Source organism: Neomonachus schauinslandi, chromosome 5, assembly GCF_002201575.2.
Source record: "Neomonachus schauinslandi chromosome 5, ASM220157v2, whole genome shotgun sequence".
In the NCBI taxonomy this organism is placed as follows: Eukaryota; Metazoa; Chordata; class Mammalia; order Carnivora; family Phocidae; genus Neomonachus; species Neomonachus schauinslandi.
Genome location: NC_058407.1, coordinates 90,266,884 through 90,281,541, shown reverse-complemented (window position 1 = coordinate 90,281,541; position 14,658 = coordinate 90,266,884). Strand labels below are relative to the sequence as shown.

At 42.0% G+C, this 14,658-nt stretch overlaps 1 protein-coding gene across 3 annotated transcripts in view; it reads right to left on the bottom strand.

The window, feature by feature from the left end:
- Positions 1-420: 420 nt before the first annotated feature.
- Positions 421-14,658, bottom strand: part of PLBD1 (phospholipase B domain containing 1) — a 69,946-nt gene continuing 55,708 nt past the window's right edge. For 2 of the 3 annotated variants that reach the window (XM_021690604.2, XM_021690603.2), the window contains exons 7-11: positions 7,299-7,499; positions 7,052-7,192; positions 3,327-3,512; positions 2,607-2,713; positions 433-719 (exon numbers count right to left, since the gene is read on the bottom strand). In XM_021690604.2, coding sequence (XP_021546279.1) covers positions 537-719; positions 2,607-2,713; positions 3,327-3,512; positions 7,052-7,192; positions 7,299-7,499 — 818 coding nt within the window. In that variant the 3' untranslated portion in view covers positions 433-536. Of the gene's footprint in view, positions 720-2,606; positions 2,714-3,326; positions 3,513-7,051; positions 7,193-7,298; positions 7,500-14,658 lie in introns of all 3 variants that reach the window. The other variant, XM_021690602.1, reaches the window with a different exon arrangement.

Genomic DNA, 14,658 nt, shown 5'->3' with positions numbered 1-14,658 from the left:
ATGGGAGATGTGGTCCATGTGGCCAGGCATGAAAGGAGAATATGGATCTGGGTGAGCAGTTTCTGCCATACTGTCCTGTATATGAACTTTTATGCTAAAGCCAGGTGTTGTTATTTATCTTCTAGAGTATTTCTTCTACAGTGTGTCACCCTGTAGAGAATGTGTGTTGTAAAAAACTACAAAATCAACAGAAAATGAAAGTGACACGCTGAGGGGTGCCTGGGTGGCTCAGTCGTTAAGCGTCTGCCTTTGGCTCAGGTCATGGTCCCAGGGTCCTGGGATCGAGCCCCGCGTCGGGCTCCCTGCTCGGCGGGGAGCCTGCTTCTCCCTCTGCCACTCCCCCTGCTTGTGTTCCTCTCTCACTGTGTCTCTCTCTGTCAAATAAATAAATAAAATCTTAAAAAAAAAAAAAGTGACACGCTGAATTTAATATATTTTATTAAGACTAATTCTGAATGGAAAAGCATAGCTAAAATAGTGCCTTTGGAATCTTACTTGCAACCTTCTATTCCCTTCTATTCCCTCAGCTCCCTCCTTCATTTTATGTCACGTTTCAAAACTGGTTTCATGGTAATAAAATCAAAGTCATAGGTCTCTGGCATGCCCTTGTGGAGAGTTTTGTTGAAACGGGTCCAGTGAAAAACAGGGAGGCCACCTTGTACTGTGGGACCGCTAATGGCATAGGCTGTATACGCTGACGCGAGGTAGATATCTGCCACCTGGAAAGCGAGAGGAGAGGGACATTTTAGAAAAGCGTTTGGAAAAAACTAGATTCTTGTTTTTCCTTTTTTTTTTTTTTGTCCTGCTCTTTCTCCAAAGTCACAATATTAGCCCCCTTTTAAAATAAAATATCGCAAGCTTCCACAACATGCTCTTCCATAACCATTTGGCATTCAGATGTGAATTGAGTAGAAGTGCATTTACAGCCAAAAGTGTGAGATCTGGAGTCAGAATGCTCATATTCAGAATTCTAGCTCCAAAACTTGTTTAAAATTAACCCCTATAGGACTCCGTTTTCTCATTTGTGAAAGGGTTTTAATAACCATACTTCATAGAAGAGTTGTCATGGGGATTAATGAGAGCAAATGCTTGGAGCAGTGCCTAGAATATATTCTTCAGCAAAAGTTGTTACTAATCAGGGCGGTAACAAGAGTTTTAAAGTAGAAGGAACTCAACATCCAAAAACGAGGTCCATGGGTTCTCAAAAGCACCTAACCACTGGGTAGCAGCAAATCTTAACCTCAGGAAAAAGATGTCTCATAGCTTCTGATTTTCCACATATTCAAAATGGCTAAAGGAAAATGATAGTAAGTATATCCTTCAACAGAAACTCTTTTGATGAAAAATTGGCAGACTCCTCTCTCCAGAAGAAAGTAAAACTTGGCAGGTTGAAGGTCGGCTTGGGTTCTCTCCGGTAAGGCGGCAGTCATTCTCTGTGTATCTGGGAATGGCTAGAACACTTCTTGCACGCTCTACTGAATGTTTGCAAATACCATTAACAAGAAATAAGCACTCACTGGGGTTTCATGGGTGTCAGGCTTTCTACACCCACTGAATTTTACTTTACACAACACATTGGGGCTCATTAAAGCTAGAGCTTTGGTATCATCATATGGCTAAAAAGTAGCTTGAGTAGGAACTAGACTATTCTAAAGCATCTTCTGTTTAGGCATTAGGCTGATAGAAAAAATTATGTGTAGGGGGATCAGCATTCTTAACAGTTAACTCCACTTCTAACAGATTTCTCCCAGAATTTAGGACTGAAAGTGCAAACAAAAAGACAAGCCCAAACCAGGAGTGCAAAAGGACATGGTAGAATGATTCTTTTCCACCAACCACATGGCTAACTCATACCCTCGGACACCCCAAATCCAGTAGTGTGCAGGAAAGTTTTTAATGACCAGCTCTCTTGAGAGGAAAAAAAGACCCTGATTTGTAGTGTTTGCTGATTTGCATGGTGTAAATACTCCTCCATGGCTGATTTCAAGCTATCCACATGATGTCAACGGATTTTAACAATTGGTTCTCACAAGCCTTTATGAGCTGGCTTCAGCCCACCCCTGCAAATAAGTAATGCCTATTTATTACCTATATTAGGAGACGCATTACAGCACTTAATAATTCTAACATGGTGAAAAACCTTTAGTGCTTGTCCAATAAACCTGTTCCTTCAGCTAAATTCAGTTCCTGTTTAATGTGAAATCACACTGCTTCCAATAATAGGTTCTTTGGACTTTGGGCTAGTCTGGTAAAACTTAAGACATCAACATCATCATCATCATCATCATGGTGTACATTTACACATAACACAACATCGGTACTAAATATTCTTCACAACAATCCTATAAGGCAAGTACTGTTATGTCCGTCTTACAGATAAGGAAACAAATATTCCAAGATTATGGAATTTTCTATTAAGTGGCAGGGCAGGGCATTAAAGTTAGGCAATGAGACCTACCACCAGAATCTGCAAAAGCTGATTCCTGAATTGAATTTATGGTCAGAGACAGTATTGTGTTTTATGTCACAAAAATCTCTGCAGCTTTGCCTTTGGATAGGCCTAGGTGCAGGTAAAAATTAAATTCAAAAGCCAATTCGCATGTTACCTTTGTGTCATAGCAACCTCCAGGACTTGGGCTAAGTGAGTTCAGGTCTTCACGGCAGCAGATGGTATTGCAGGGATCGCCCTTACTGTAAGGATCCTTCCTATAATCTAGGAGGAAACAGTGATGGGGAAGAGGGTGAGTACTGGTTGTTCTGAGATACACCTGCCCACAGGAAGCCTTTGGACCTGTTCAAGTCTAGATAATCAAGAGTCCACCCTAGTGGCCTCATTCACCCAGCCGCTCTCAAGAAACTTGCACAGTGAAGAGTGGGATGGAAGAGAGAATAAAGGATAAATGTGCATCACTATTTTTCTACAAAATAAATACAAATTTGATACTGTTCATCAAAAACAAAGTATTTATGAATAATTTTTGTTTTATTAGCTGCTTCTGTCCTTGGAAGAAAACCTGTGTTAAGGTTGAGGGGGAGTGGTAAAAAAAAAAAGTACTCTGTATGGGTTATTGCCTCTGTGTTTTATATATTATTTTTTTCAGTGAAAAAAATCTGTAGAATCTTCTTCCATGTCATTTTATAAAAGAAGACAAAATTCTATCTGTTGAGTATAAAATACGTATAGTATTGATTGAATACTAAAAACTTCTTATAATTCCTTCTACTGCTGAGATGGATTCTTAACGCGGGAAAACGTACATGGATTCTTTATTCATGCGGAAGAAAGGGAGTTTTGAGGAATGATTCTTGAGAAATGTGCTACGTACTGTTGTATCGCATGATATATTTCATGGATGCCATATCAGTCACGTCCCCTTGGTCACGCCGGAAGATTTTGGCTCGTGAAGCCATATCATAGGAGTACTCCAAACCCAGCTTCTGAACTAGCATTGGATAGCCACTCCAGCTGTAGATTTTTTCATGGAAAGGAATGTTGTAGGAGGGCCAATATCCTGATTTGGGATGGAAGGAAGGAAAGGTGAGATTGACAGGGAGACAAAAGAGAGATGGAACAAAAGAAATGTTATTAATGATAGTTTCTTTTGAAAATCGGCACAGGTGTGTGATTGCAAAATGATATTATAAAGAAAATAAAGCTTTGAATGTGAACACTGGCCTTCAAACTGATCCTTTTAAACGTACAGAATCAGTATACCTCTAGATGATTCCATTAGGGAAAGAAGAGCATCAGAATTCTTTGGTTTTCACCCAAAATTCTTTCTTATTTTTTAAAAATATTTTATTTATTTATTTGTCAGTGAGAGAGAGTACAAGCAGGGGGAGCAGTGAGGGCAGAGGGAGAAGCAGGCTCCCCGCTGAGCAAGGAGCCCGACGCGGGGCTCCATCCCAGGACCCTGGGATCATGATCTGAGCCAAAGGCAGGCGCTTTTGGACTGAGCCACCCAGGCGTCCCTTCACCCAAAATTCTTAAAGCAATCTATTAACCAGAAAATAACCTTATGATCTGGATAACAAAATGATGTGTAACACAGAGCAGTCTGGGGAGCTAGTTTAAGCGAACCTGGTTCCTGAAATGTCGAGATAGTTTCACAGTGTGGCCCTAACAGGGAACAGGCCAGGTGCTAATCATGGGACAGTGGAAGAATATAGTACCTAGAGTTCAGAAAACCTAGGCTCAGGGCTAAATCACCAGGTCTTAGGCAGTTAACCTCACTTATTTTCTCCTTTTAACAGGGAAAGGAGAAGGAAGAATCCATAATTTGAAGAGACTGGAGATGATCTTTAAGGTTCCAGCAGGCTTTAACTTCTTTTTGTAAGCGTTCCTTAAGGCTTAGTTTCATCCCAAGCTTCATAATGTGCCAAGGCCATAGAGCACATTCGTCACTAAGTGTCAGACATGTGACACAGCTCTAGTACAATCAATATTTCAGGAACAGCCCAGATTCCAGTGGCCTGGGCTATTGTTTATAGGACAGTTAGTCAACGCAGGGACTCTTCCACCATTCAGTGTTTATTTCCCATCCCCTATATTGTCTTGGCCTTTGTCTGCCTTTCTCCCTTTTGACTGTTTTATAGGATCCCCTTGGTAATCATTATGCTTGGTAAGCATTAGATGAATATTAACTATTATAATTATTATACTTCTCTTTATATGAACGCAGCTGAAATGAATAATCAAAATGGCTGCTTTACACATCACATTTTCATAAAGCTTCATGATTTACAAAAACATTTAGAGTATCTTGTATAATCTCACAACAACCTAATTATGTATATAAGCATTACCATCCCTCCTTATAAAGAAAGAAACAGAGGTTCAGAGATGTTCAGTGCCTCCCTTCTGACCAAGGGCTTCCAGCAATATACCACAGCTGCTTCCAAATTCTAAGAGGTTTGTGGAACTTTCTGTCTTTTATTATAATGGCTATATGACATCACGTAAGTATTTGGGCAAATCACTTTCTGAGCCTTTCTTTCCTTACAGTAAAATGGTAACAATGCTACTTATCTGGAAGTATCTTAATGAAGATCAAACAAGAGAACATAAGTAAAAGGCCCGAAAGAGTGCCTAGTATATAGTAGACAATGAATTTAACTCTCTGTTCTTCCCACCTCCGGCAAAATAACTACAGACTGATGAGCATTAGATTTTTTTTTTTTTAGTCTCAGGGTAGATTTCTTCATGGGATCTAGGAACAAGATCACAAAGAACTGGACTGCCATTCCATAATCAGCGGCAGTCCAAAGAAGAAAAGGCCTTGAATAACCTGTCCCCTTTAGTACACATCTCCCTCTTGAGGCTGCTAATTTTGTCGGGCTCTTACAAGCTGGATGGGCCAGGCTTCAAGATCAGACAGCTGACTTCTCAGTTTTGAACTGCCATCCTAACAAGTGACTGTCAATGATTTGACTTCTCTATTGACTTGGTGATCTCTGATCTGCTGGGCAGCTGAAGTCACCACCTTCACTAACTGTTTTCTGCATATTATGAGCATTTGGTTGGTGTCATTATAAAGTCTCTGGGAACCTGGGAGCCTGAGGACCAGGCCCTGATTCCCGGGGTCCGTATCTTCCCTTGGTTCTGTTCCTGCTCATCTATCAGCTGATCTATTGCAATAGCTTCCTAATTAGTCTCCTGCCTTCTCTCTGACTTCCAGTCTTTTCTCCCTTTTCAAAAACTCCCATTTTCTAAACTGCTTAGCAGGATAGAAAAGCACCACCACCTTCCACTACATAGCCCTTCCACTAGCTATCTCGAGCTAACAGTCTCTCAATCACATCAGTTTTCATGCCTCCATTTGTTTGACCTTGTCCCCTTGTCAAATTGCTGAGCTCTTTTGTGACCTTTAACCATCACTCAGACATCATCTTCACTCTCATTTATTCAAGAAATATGCACATATGTTGTGTGTGCCAAACACTATGATCGATGCAAGACAAGAGTGCTTGCTTTGTGTCAGCAATGTGCTCAAGAATTTACAAGAATTATCCCAATTCACTCTCATAACAACTTTGTGAAATTACAAAGGTCCACACTCCCACATCCAAAATCTCTTGGAGGCCAGATAATTCAGTACTCAGGGTTTTGCAGATTTTAGAACAGCAATGGGGTGTGCATATCACATATGACATTGCATTCTCTGTGGGCAACACTTCATAATCAAAGGCATTGAAATTTCTGTAGCCTAAGGTATAGTCTCCCTGGAGGAGAGGAAATAAAGACTAAATAGTTCAAGTCTACCGAACTACCAAACGGGTAGTTTTTGCTACCAAAAGGAGGTCAAACTACTAAGTTTGCTAGGAAAGAACAATAAAAAAATTTTTTGAGATTTCAAAATTACTGATAAGTGATTGTGGACCTTGTACTGCTACTGTCGTGTTTTACAGATGGAGAAAGTGAGGCTTGGAGAGAGTGGATCATTTGCCCGAGATTTTGAGGAGCAGAGATTCAAATCAAGGTGGTGCTTCAAATGTCGGGGCTCTTGTCTTGCCCTCCAGACCCGCCTTCTCTGATCCTCCCACTGACCACAGCCCCCCCTGGGCTTGGTGCCGTGGACGTTATGACGGCTCTTCCCTTTCTGGGTTCTAACGGCTATTTATGTGCCTCCCTTCCTCACTAGGCTGCTTCTCAAGGTCGGAGATTTTGTACCTGCAGCCATGCTTTTCCAGTCCCTGGGCCAAGGAAGCACTTCTGTAAATATTTGCTGAATTTGACTAAAAGCTTTACCCCGGACCTACCCAGGAGCGAAGGTAATATTAGAGCTATGAGAAGTCCTAAGACTATAAATGCCTGGATTTGTCCCCAACTATACAATGTCCTATAAGAGTTTGCGGTGCCGATTTTACATGTTGTGCTGAAGCTGGGAATTCTTTCCCAGTGTAGCTAGCAATGGCTTTCTCATCCTTTCTTCCCCACCATTCAACACCCCCGCACCCCATCATATAGCCCCGTACCACACATTCCCCACCACATACGCATACACACTCACAGACTCATCAGACTTCCAGACTTCTAGCATAAAGACAGTACCTCTCCGTAGAACCTCAGTTTGGTCAGAATATTCTACATATGTAGGAATTTGCTCCACAATGTAGAGAGTGCCTGCGTCAAGGCTATACTTCGGCTTTACCTTCTTCAGGTCCAGGACCATGTACTGATTGTTATAGGTGCCTGAAATATTGGGAGACATGAAGTAGGGTATGGGTATGGATCTACTGGTTAACTCGAAACCTAAACATACATACCTGCCTAAGAGCTATCCTGCCGGGCCACTTACCAGAGTTGTAGTTTGAAAAGATCTCTGCCCACTGCCTTCCATCATTTGCCATCATATTGGCTACACGAACTCTTTGCCATGCGAGGAGAGACTGGGGTACCACAAGCTTTAGTAGGGTTTTATTATACACGCTGTTTGTGGTCTGTAGCAATATTAAACCACTGCTAAGAATGTAAAAGTCATCCAGAGACTCCAAAAACCCTACAGGAGAGACAATTATACAAATCAGCATACATATAGCTCGTATATTCAACCAACATTATTGGTGTAGAGCTTTGCATACACAATGCATTTTGCAAAGAGTATCAGTTATTATGATCCTTGATCTGCAGTAGCCTCTCTTGGTTTGGGCTCACCTCTGTGTGCTTACTTAGCAGCTGCTTATAAAACGGTGCCAGTGGACCTCTGACCCTAGATTCTCTATTGATATTTTTTGATTTTATAATTTGGACACTAAAAATATCTTAAATCAGGACTATTCCAATTTTCCAAAATGATAAACAGAAATAGATCTCCACTAACTAGGATTTTGCAGGAGAACTTGTAGTGAGGGAGAGGTATTAACAGGGTTCATGGTTGGATAATAAGATTAGGGATGTCCTCTTTCTTCTCTTTCTACTTTTCTGTATTTCTGTATTTCCCAAATTTTACATAATGAGTCTATAGGATCTTTAGAAAGAGGAAAAACATCTACACTTACCAGAGGAACTTCCCAAACTTACACCATTTTTATACCACCTTATCATTTCTGCCATATCTGATCACTTGTACTATTATTTACTTACTATTTTTTCCTTAAATTAACTCTCTTGTCAAACTTAAAGTACTTAACTTGTCACATACAATAATATCCAAAGAACTGTGGGGTTAATGTTTTGGCTTTTTTTCCCTCAGGAAACACATTAAATCAAACACATTTCTACTAACATGCAAAAAACTACTTGCCCATGGACCACCTAATACCACCTCACCAGCACCATGCAGGCCACACCTGGAGAAACACCAACGGATCTGAAGCTTTTGTGTTCGCAAAGAACAAGATGAGGCTCAGAGAGGTGAGGACACCTGTCCAGGACCATACAGCCAGCTTGACCCAGTCCAGCACTCTTTCCACTAAGTGTGAACCCCTATGCTCAGCCTTCATGGCTTTCCTTCTTCTGGCTTAATGAAGGCTGGAGGAGAAAAGCTTCATGGAGGAAGCAGACCTGGAACTGAGTCAGGAAGCTTGTATAAGAGCTGACTAGGGGGCACCTGGGGGCTCAGTCAGCTAAGTGACCGACTCTTGGTTTTGGCTCAGGTCATGATCTCATAGTTGTGAGATGAAGCCCGTGTGCGGCTCTGTGCTTAGCATGGACTCTGCGGGAGATTCTTTTTTTTAAAGATTTTATTTATTTATTTGAGACAGAATGAGAGAGAGAGAGAGAGCTCATGAGAGGGGGGAAGGTCAGAGGGAGAAGCAGGCTCCCCGCCGAGGAGGGAGCCCGATGCGGTACTCGATCCCGGGACTCCAGGATCATGACCTGAGCCAAAGGCAGTCACTTAGCCGACTGAGCCACCCAGGCACCCCTCTGTGAGAGATTCTTTTCCCCTCCTTCTCCCTCCCCCTCTGCTCCTCCCCAAACTCACTCTCTAAAATAAATAAATAAAATCTTAAAAAAAAAAAGTTGACTAGGTAGAGAGCAGTGAGCACCACAGGTATGAACAAAGATGTACAGCAAGAATAGATGTGGCATAAGAGATTGGAAGTTTGGGGAGGTGGAAGCAAAGAAACATTAGAAAATAGAGTTGGCCAAAGAAGGCATCAAGATGGCCAATAGACACATGAAAAGAGGCTCAACATCACTCATCATCAGGGAAATGCAAATCAAAACTACAAGGAGATACCACCTCACACCTGTCAAAATGGTTAAAATCAAAAACTCAAGAAACAGCAACTGTTATTGAGGATGTGGAGAAAAAGGAACCCTTCCTTGTGCACTGTTGGTGGGAATGCAAACTGGCGCAGCCAATGTGGAAGACAGTATGGACGGTCCTCAAAAAGTTAAAAATAGAGCTACCCTATGATCTAAGAATTGCACTACGGAATAGTTACACAAAGAATATGAAAATATTAATTCGAAGGGATACATGCACCCCTGTTTATTGTAGCATTATCTACAATAGCGATGATATGGAAGCATCCCAAGTGTTCATCGATAGAAGAATGGGCAAAGAAGAGGTGGTGTATACATACAGTGGAATATGATTCAGCCATCAAAAAGAATGAAATTGCCATTTGCAACGACATGAATGGAGCTAGAGAGTAGTATGCTACGTGAAATTAGGTTAGAGAAAGACAAATACTATATGATTTCACTTATATGTGATATTTAAGAAACAGAACAAATGAACAAAGGCGAAAAAAAAGATAAACCAAAAACCAGACTCCTAATTATAGAGAACAAACAGATGGTTACCAGAGGGGAGGTGGGTGGGCGGTATGGGTGAAAGAGGTGATCGGGATTCTTTCCTTGTGATGAGCACCGATTAATGCATAGAATTGTTGAATCACTATATTGTACACCTGAAACTAATATAACACTTCATGTTAACACACTGGAATTAAAATTTAAAAAAAAAGAAAATATAGTTGGACAGTCGTTCATTTATTCATTCAACGAACAAACTATTGTGCATCTTCTCTAGGCCTGGTAGGGATAGGTGGGGTGCTATCAAATAATGGGATCACCTGAAGCTAAAGCTACGACCTCAGAGCCTCAGTGGGAGTCAGGAAGCCTGCATTTTTGTTCCCTGCACTGCAACTAACAGATTTTATCTCTCTGTTCCTTATTCCCTTCCTCTGATAACCTGGGACTAAGTGATGTCATGCAGCGCTGTGTAATTTTAATTTCTGGAAATTATTGAGTAGGAAAGTTACGGGATGAGGGTAGTGTCCAACCGACTCACAATGAACCTCCACAAGGCTGTCATTGGCCTATTAGAAGTTCGTATAAATGACAGAAGGTTGCACATTGCCCATGGGATAAGTAAGGCTTGATGAGTGCATGGCATCCTTGAGTGAAATTTTCATGGGCAACTCCTCTTGGAAGATACAGCCTGGACACTGGATGCATGGCTTCACAAGCATAGTGTGGGATGGGTTTCAATGACCATTCATTCACCTCTCAGGCTGGGGTCATTTTGCAGTGTTCAAACTGTACAACCATATTTGGCTGCCTTGGGCAAGCTCCCTGGTGGAAGAGCTCCATAGAGTGGAATGTCGTATTTCTGGCATAATAAACTTGCTAATTCACTCCTTGTAGCAACCTCTATGAACACAAGAGGGCAGGCGTTCTTCAATATGTGTGAGTGACTACTACTAACATGTAAGGAGCCATGGTTCCTCCAAGAGCAAGACTGTTTATTACAGATGGAAAAATGTAGGCCACCCAGAGTTCTGGAACAAAGAGAATGAATTGGCTTGCAAAACAACTCTAGTCAAGACGGTTAATTCTATAGTTTAGAGCTTAAGATGAAATAAAAAGGAAAAGGCCAAGTGGGGACAAAATCCTGAAGCATTACAAGAGAAACAAATGTTCTTTGGCAGTGTCAAATTATATTCTTGCTTTTATCTGTCATTAGCAGCTTTGAAAGGCAGACAATTTTAGATCAGGAGGAAGTGAAACACTCAAGTATGAAAGCCAGGCTGCAAATAACATTTCATAGTAAGTTCATTGCCGAATTTAATTAAGAAATAAAAGGGAACCCTGACAGTTAATAAATCTCAAGACTTAAAACAAATCACTTGAATCACAAAAATAAACAGAGACCACTACCCTCTGATGCCATTTAGACCTATTGCTTAGTACAACCCAGAAAAAATGTAGCCTTATTGTCCTATCAGGTGCATTTAAACTGCGCCCATTTCCACATTGCATTAATTTGCAGCTGCAAAACCCCAAAGACCAAACGCCCTCATTTTATCCCCAAAGAGTAGAATCAGTGTTGACCAAGAACGTAAATAACACACAAGTCAGCATCAGGAGTATGGATCATGTTTATAAAAATAGCTGTGCTGCATTTCTTCACACACACACACACACACACACCACCCTCCATATTCTCTGCAATGTGACCTTGCAGTGTCTCCCATCAAAAGATGCATGTTTCCCCATCTCCTCAATCTGGGCTGGATTTGGGACTTGCTTCAGCTAACAGAATGTGCCAGTTCCTAGGCTAAGCCTCAAGAAACCTTGAACACTTCTGCTTACTCTCCTGGAACCTTGGTATTGTCTTGTAAAGAAGCCCAGCTGAGCCTGGTCTCTAGGTGAGAGGCCATGTGGAGGAGGACCAACCATCTCAGCCAAGGTCAAGTTCTAGCCTGCCAACCCCCAAGCGTGCAAGGGAGTTCTTCCAACCTCAGCAGAGCTGCACACCCACTCCATAGACAGCCACAGAGGCATGAACGTGAGTAGCTGAGGTGTCTAGAAAGAGCCACTTAGCTGACCTGTGGACTCAAAAGCAATAGTAATCACATATTGTTTCTAGCCACAAAGTTTTGGAGGTTATTTTTTATACAGAAAAAGCAAACTGATCCAATAATAAAAATAATCCAATTATACAACATATTTTGTTTTCAAAGGTCTTACTGCCATTTGATTTTAACACAAGTGGATATGACACTTGGGGACCTCTCTGGTCTTCCTTTCCTCTTTTAACGAAAAGCAAAATAACTTTGTACCATGTTCTCCGCCTTTCTGCTTAGCTTCTTCCCACTACTGAAGAGGGACAGTATCACTTCTCTGCCCTGTGGAGAGCACCAGCCTGGGCTGGGCTGTCTGCCTTCTCCGAGCCAGTGTGGCAACCAGCCAGTAAGTGTGTATTACACACAGAGCATATCCCAAGCACTATGCGGTAATTCCCAGTTCAGAGATGATATGAGAATTCCCTCAGGAGCTCTTCCCTCAGACCGCCCTCCCTGCTCCCCTCGGCTCCCCTCAGAGCCTCCACCAGAACCCCTGCTCTACGGCGGCTGCCTGCAGCTGGTGGCTCTTCTCCTTCCTCACTCTTGGGAAGGGAGGCCTGTGGGGCTGCCTGGTATCCCAGGACACAAAATCCTACAGCCATTTATTTTGCCTGCTCAACAAGGGACTCCGTCTTCCCACCTTCCAGAGTGGCATTTGCTTGTCTTCCTGCCAAGATCCTAACTGGTGGCAATCAATCTCCACTTCTCCTTCCAGTGATTATTCTTCAATCAAGGAAGAATTTATTGAGCCCATTTCTGCCTAATCCTGCAGTGGAAATATGATCCATGGAGGATTCATACTACTGTGTGTTTCAGCACATGAGCCCATACCGTGGAGACTGAGTACCCTGCCGTGGTCCACATAAAGGAATGAGTAGGTCTCTTAAAGACTATTTAGAGTGACTATCAAGAAGTCGGCTTTATATTTCATCAACATGCTGTTATCATCCACATCAACACGAAATTGGTTTTTCTTCCATAACGAATTATCATCTTATTTACTTTATATTAATTTGTTTCCTGTTTTCTTTTCCCTCTATCCCATAGCATGTAAGATCCACGAGGGCAGGGCCTTTTTCTGTCTTGTTCACTCCAGCACCAAGAAGAGGATTTGACACATAGTAGGTGCTCAATAAGTAACTGTTAAATCTAAGGAAGAAAGAGAAGATAGTGGTGACTCACACTGACCGTGTACCTGCCATACACCAAATACCTTGCTTTAGAAGGATGGACACCATCACCTGATCTTCACAAACATGGCACTTCGATGAGCTTTTTTTTTTTTTTTTAATACTCAGCTATTTAAAGCTAGTAGTGTTTTCAGGAATAAATCTAAAACTGACTCTCAACACATGCCTTTTCCACTATACCCTATGCCTAACAAACGTGATGGGAACAGATGTGTCATCTTGCAAATAGCAACAACACTTAATGACACACACAATGGAGCGCAATGGAGCGAATACAATGGAAACAATGAAAAACAGAGTGAGTCACGGGGAGTTGTAGGTTTAAACAGGGTGGAGTAGGGGAAAATCACCTTAGGACAAGTATGGAAAGTAAGGTGAGATTTCTAAGATAGAAGAAGGAAATTTCCTGAGCCAGGGATGGGGGGAGACAGGTGTGGCCTGGGCAAAGGAAGACATCAGTGTCCGGGGACGGTGCAGAGAACAAGAGAAAGGTACTTTAGAAAACAGAAATGAAGTGCTGTAAAATCTATCTACAATCCTTCGAAACAGGTGCCCTTGTTCTACTTTTATTTCTTTTCCTCCCTTGGTTCTACTTTTCAAAAGGCAGAAGACATAAATCTTGGCATGTATTAACTCGCAGAGTGTGTATATTTCAGCTTGCCGATGAAAGTATCTGAGATAGGGCGCCTGGGTGGCTCAGTTGGTTAAGCGACTGCCTTCGGCTCAGGTCATGATCCTGGAGTCCCGGGATCGAGTCCCGCATCGGGCTCCCTGCTCGGCAGGGAGTCTGCTTCTCCCTCTGACCCTCCCCCCTCTCATGTGCTCTCTCTCATTCTCTCTCTCAAATAAATAAATAAAAATCTTAAAAAAAAAAAAAAAAAAAAAAAAAGAAAGTATCTGAGATAAAAGAGCTAACGTGGAATTAGTAAAAGTAATTATAGTACACGAAGTAGGCAATTTTGTGACTTATGAAGGTAACATTATGGATTATGAGGGAGGCACCTGCATTTTCTGGAGCTCTGAGACTCTTCTTTCTTCTTCCTGTGCACCTACTTTCAAGGATTTGAACTTCATAGGAGAAAAGGCTGAGCAAAGTCTTTGCTACAGACCGATAGAGTTGCCAGCATCTCAGTGGGTGGGCTTGGATCCAGTGTGTTAGAATCACCTGCTGGCATGTTTGTTACACACATTCCAACCCAGACCAACTGAATAAGAATTTCTGTGGATGGCACTTTGGAATTTGCATTTTTAGCAAGCTCCCTGAGAACTTTAAGTCTAAGGGGTGTGTATCTGTGTGTGGGGGAGGTGATGGGAGGCCTGGATGTTATGCAAAGGAGGGGCGCCTGCAGGCTTGATGAGACACCCTAAGTGCCTTCCAGAGAACCTCACTTACAGATAATTAAGCGTGAAGACTCAGCCTCTTAGGAATCATTGTTACTCTTAGGAATCATTGTTACTGGAATCCTCAGTTAAAACACTTGAAATTCCAGCTTTGTTCCCTGCAAGTGCTCCGACCCCATGGCATGCCTGTGAGGGTCTTTGAGCTTGGAGCTCTTTTTTTAGTCTTAACCCTTTAACTTAAAAGCAAACTGAACCATTTCCGAAACAACAGCAACAAACAACAAGGGATATCTATAGTCCGATATATTGTTTGAACTCAGTCCCC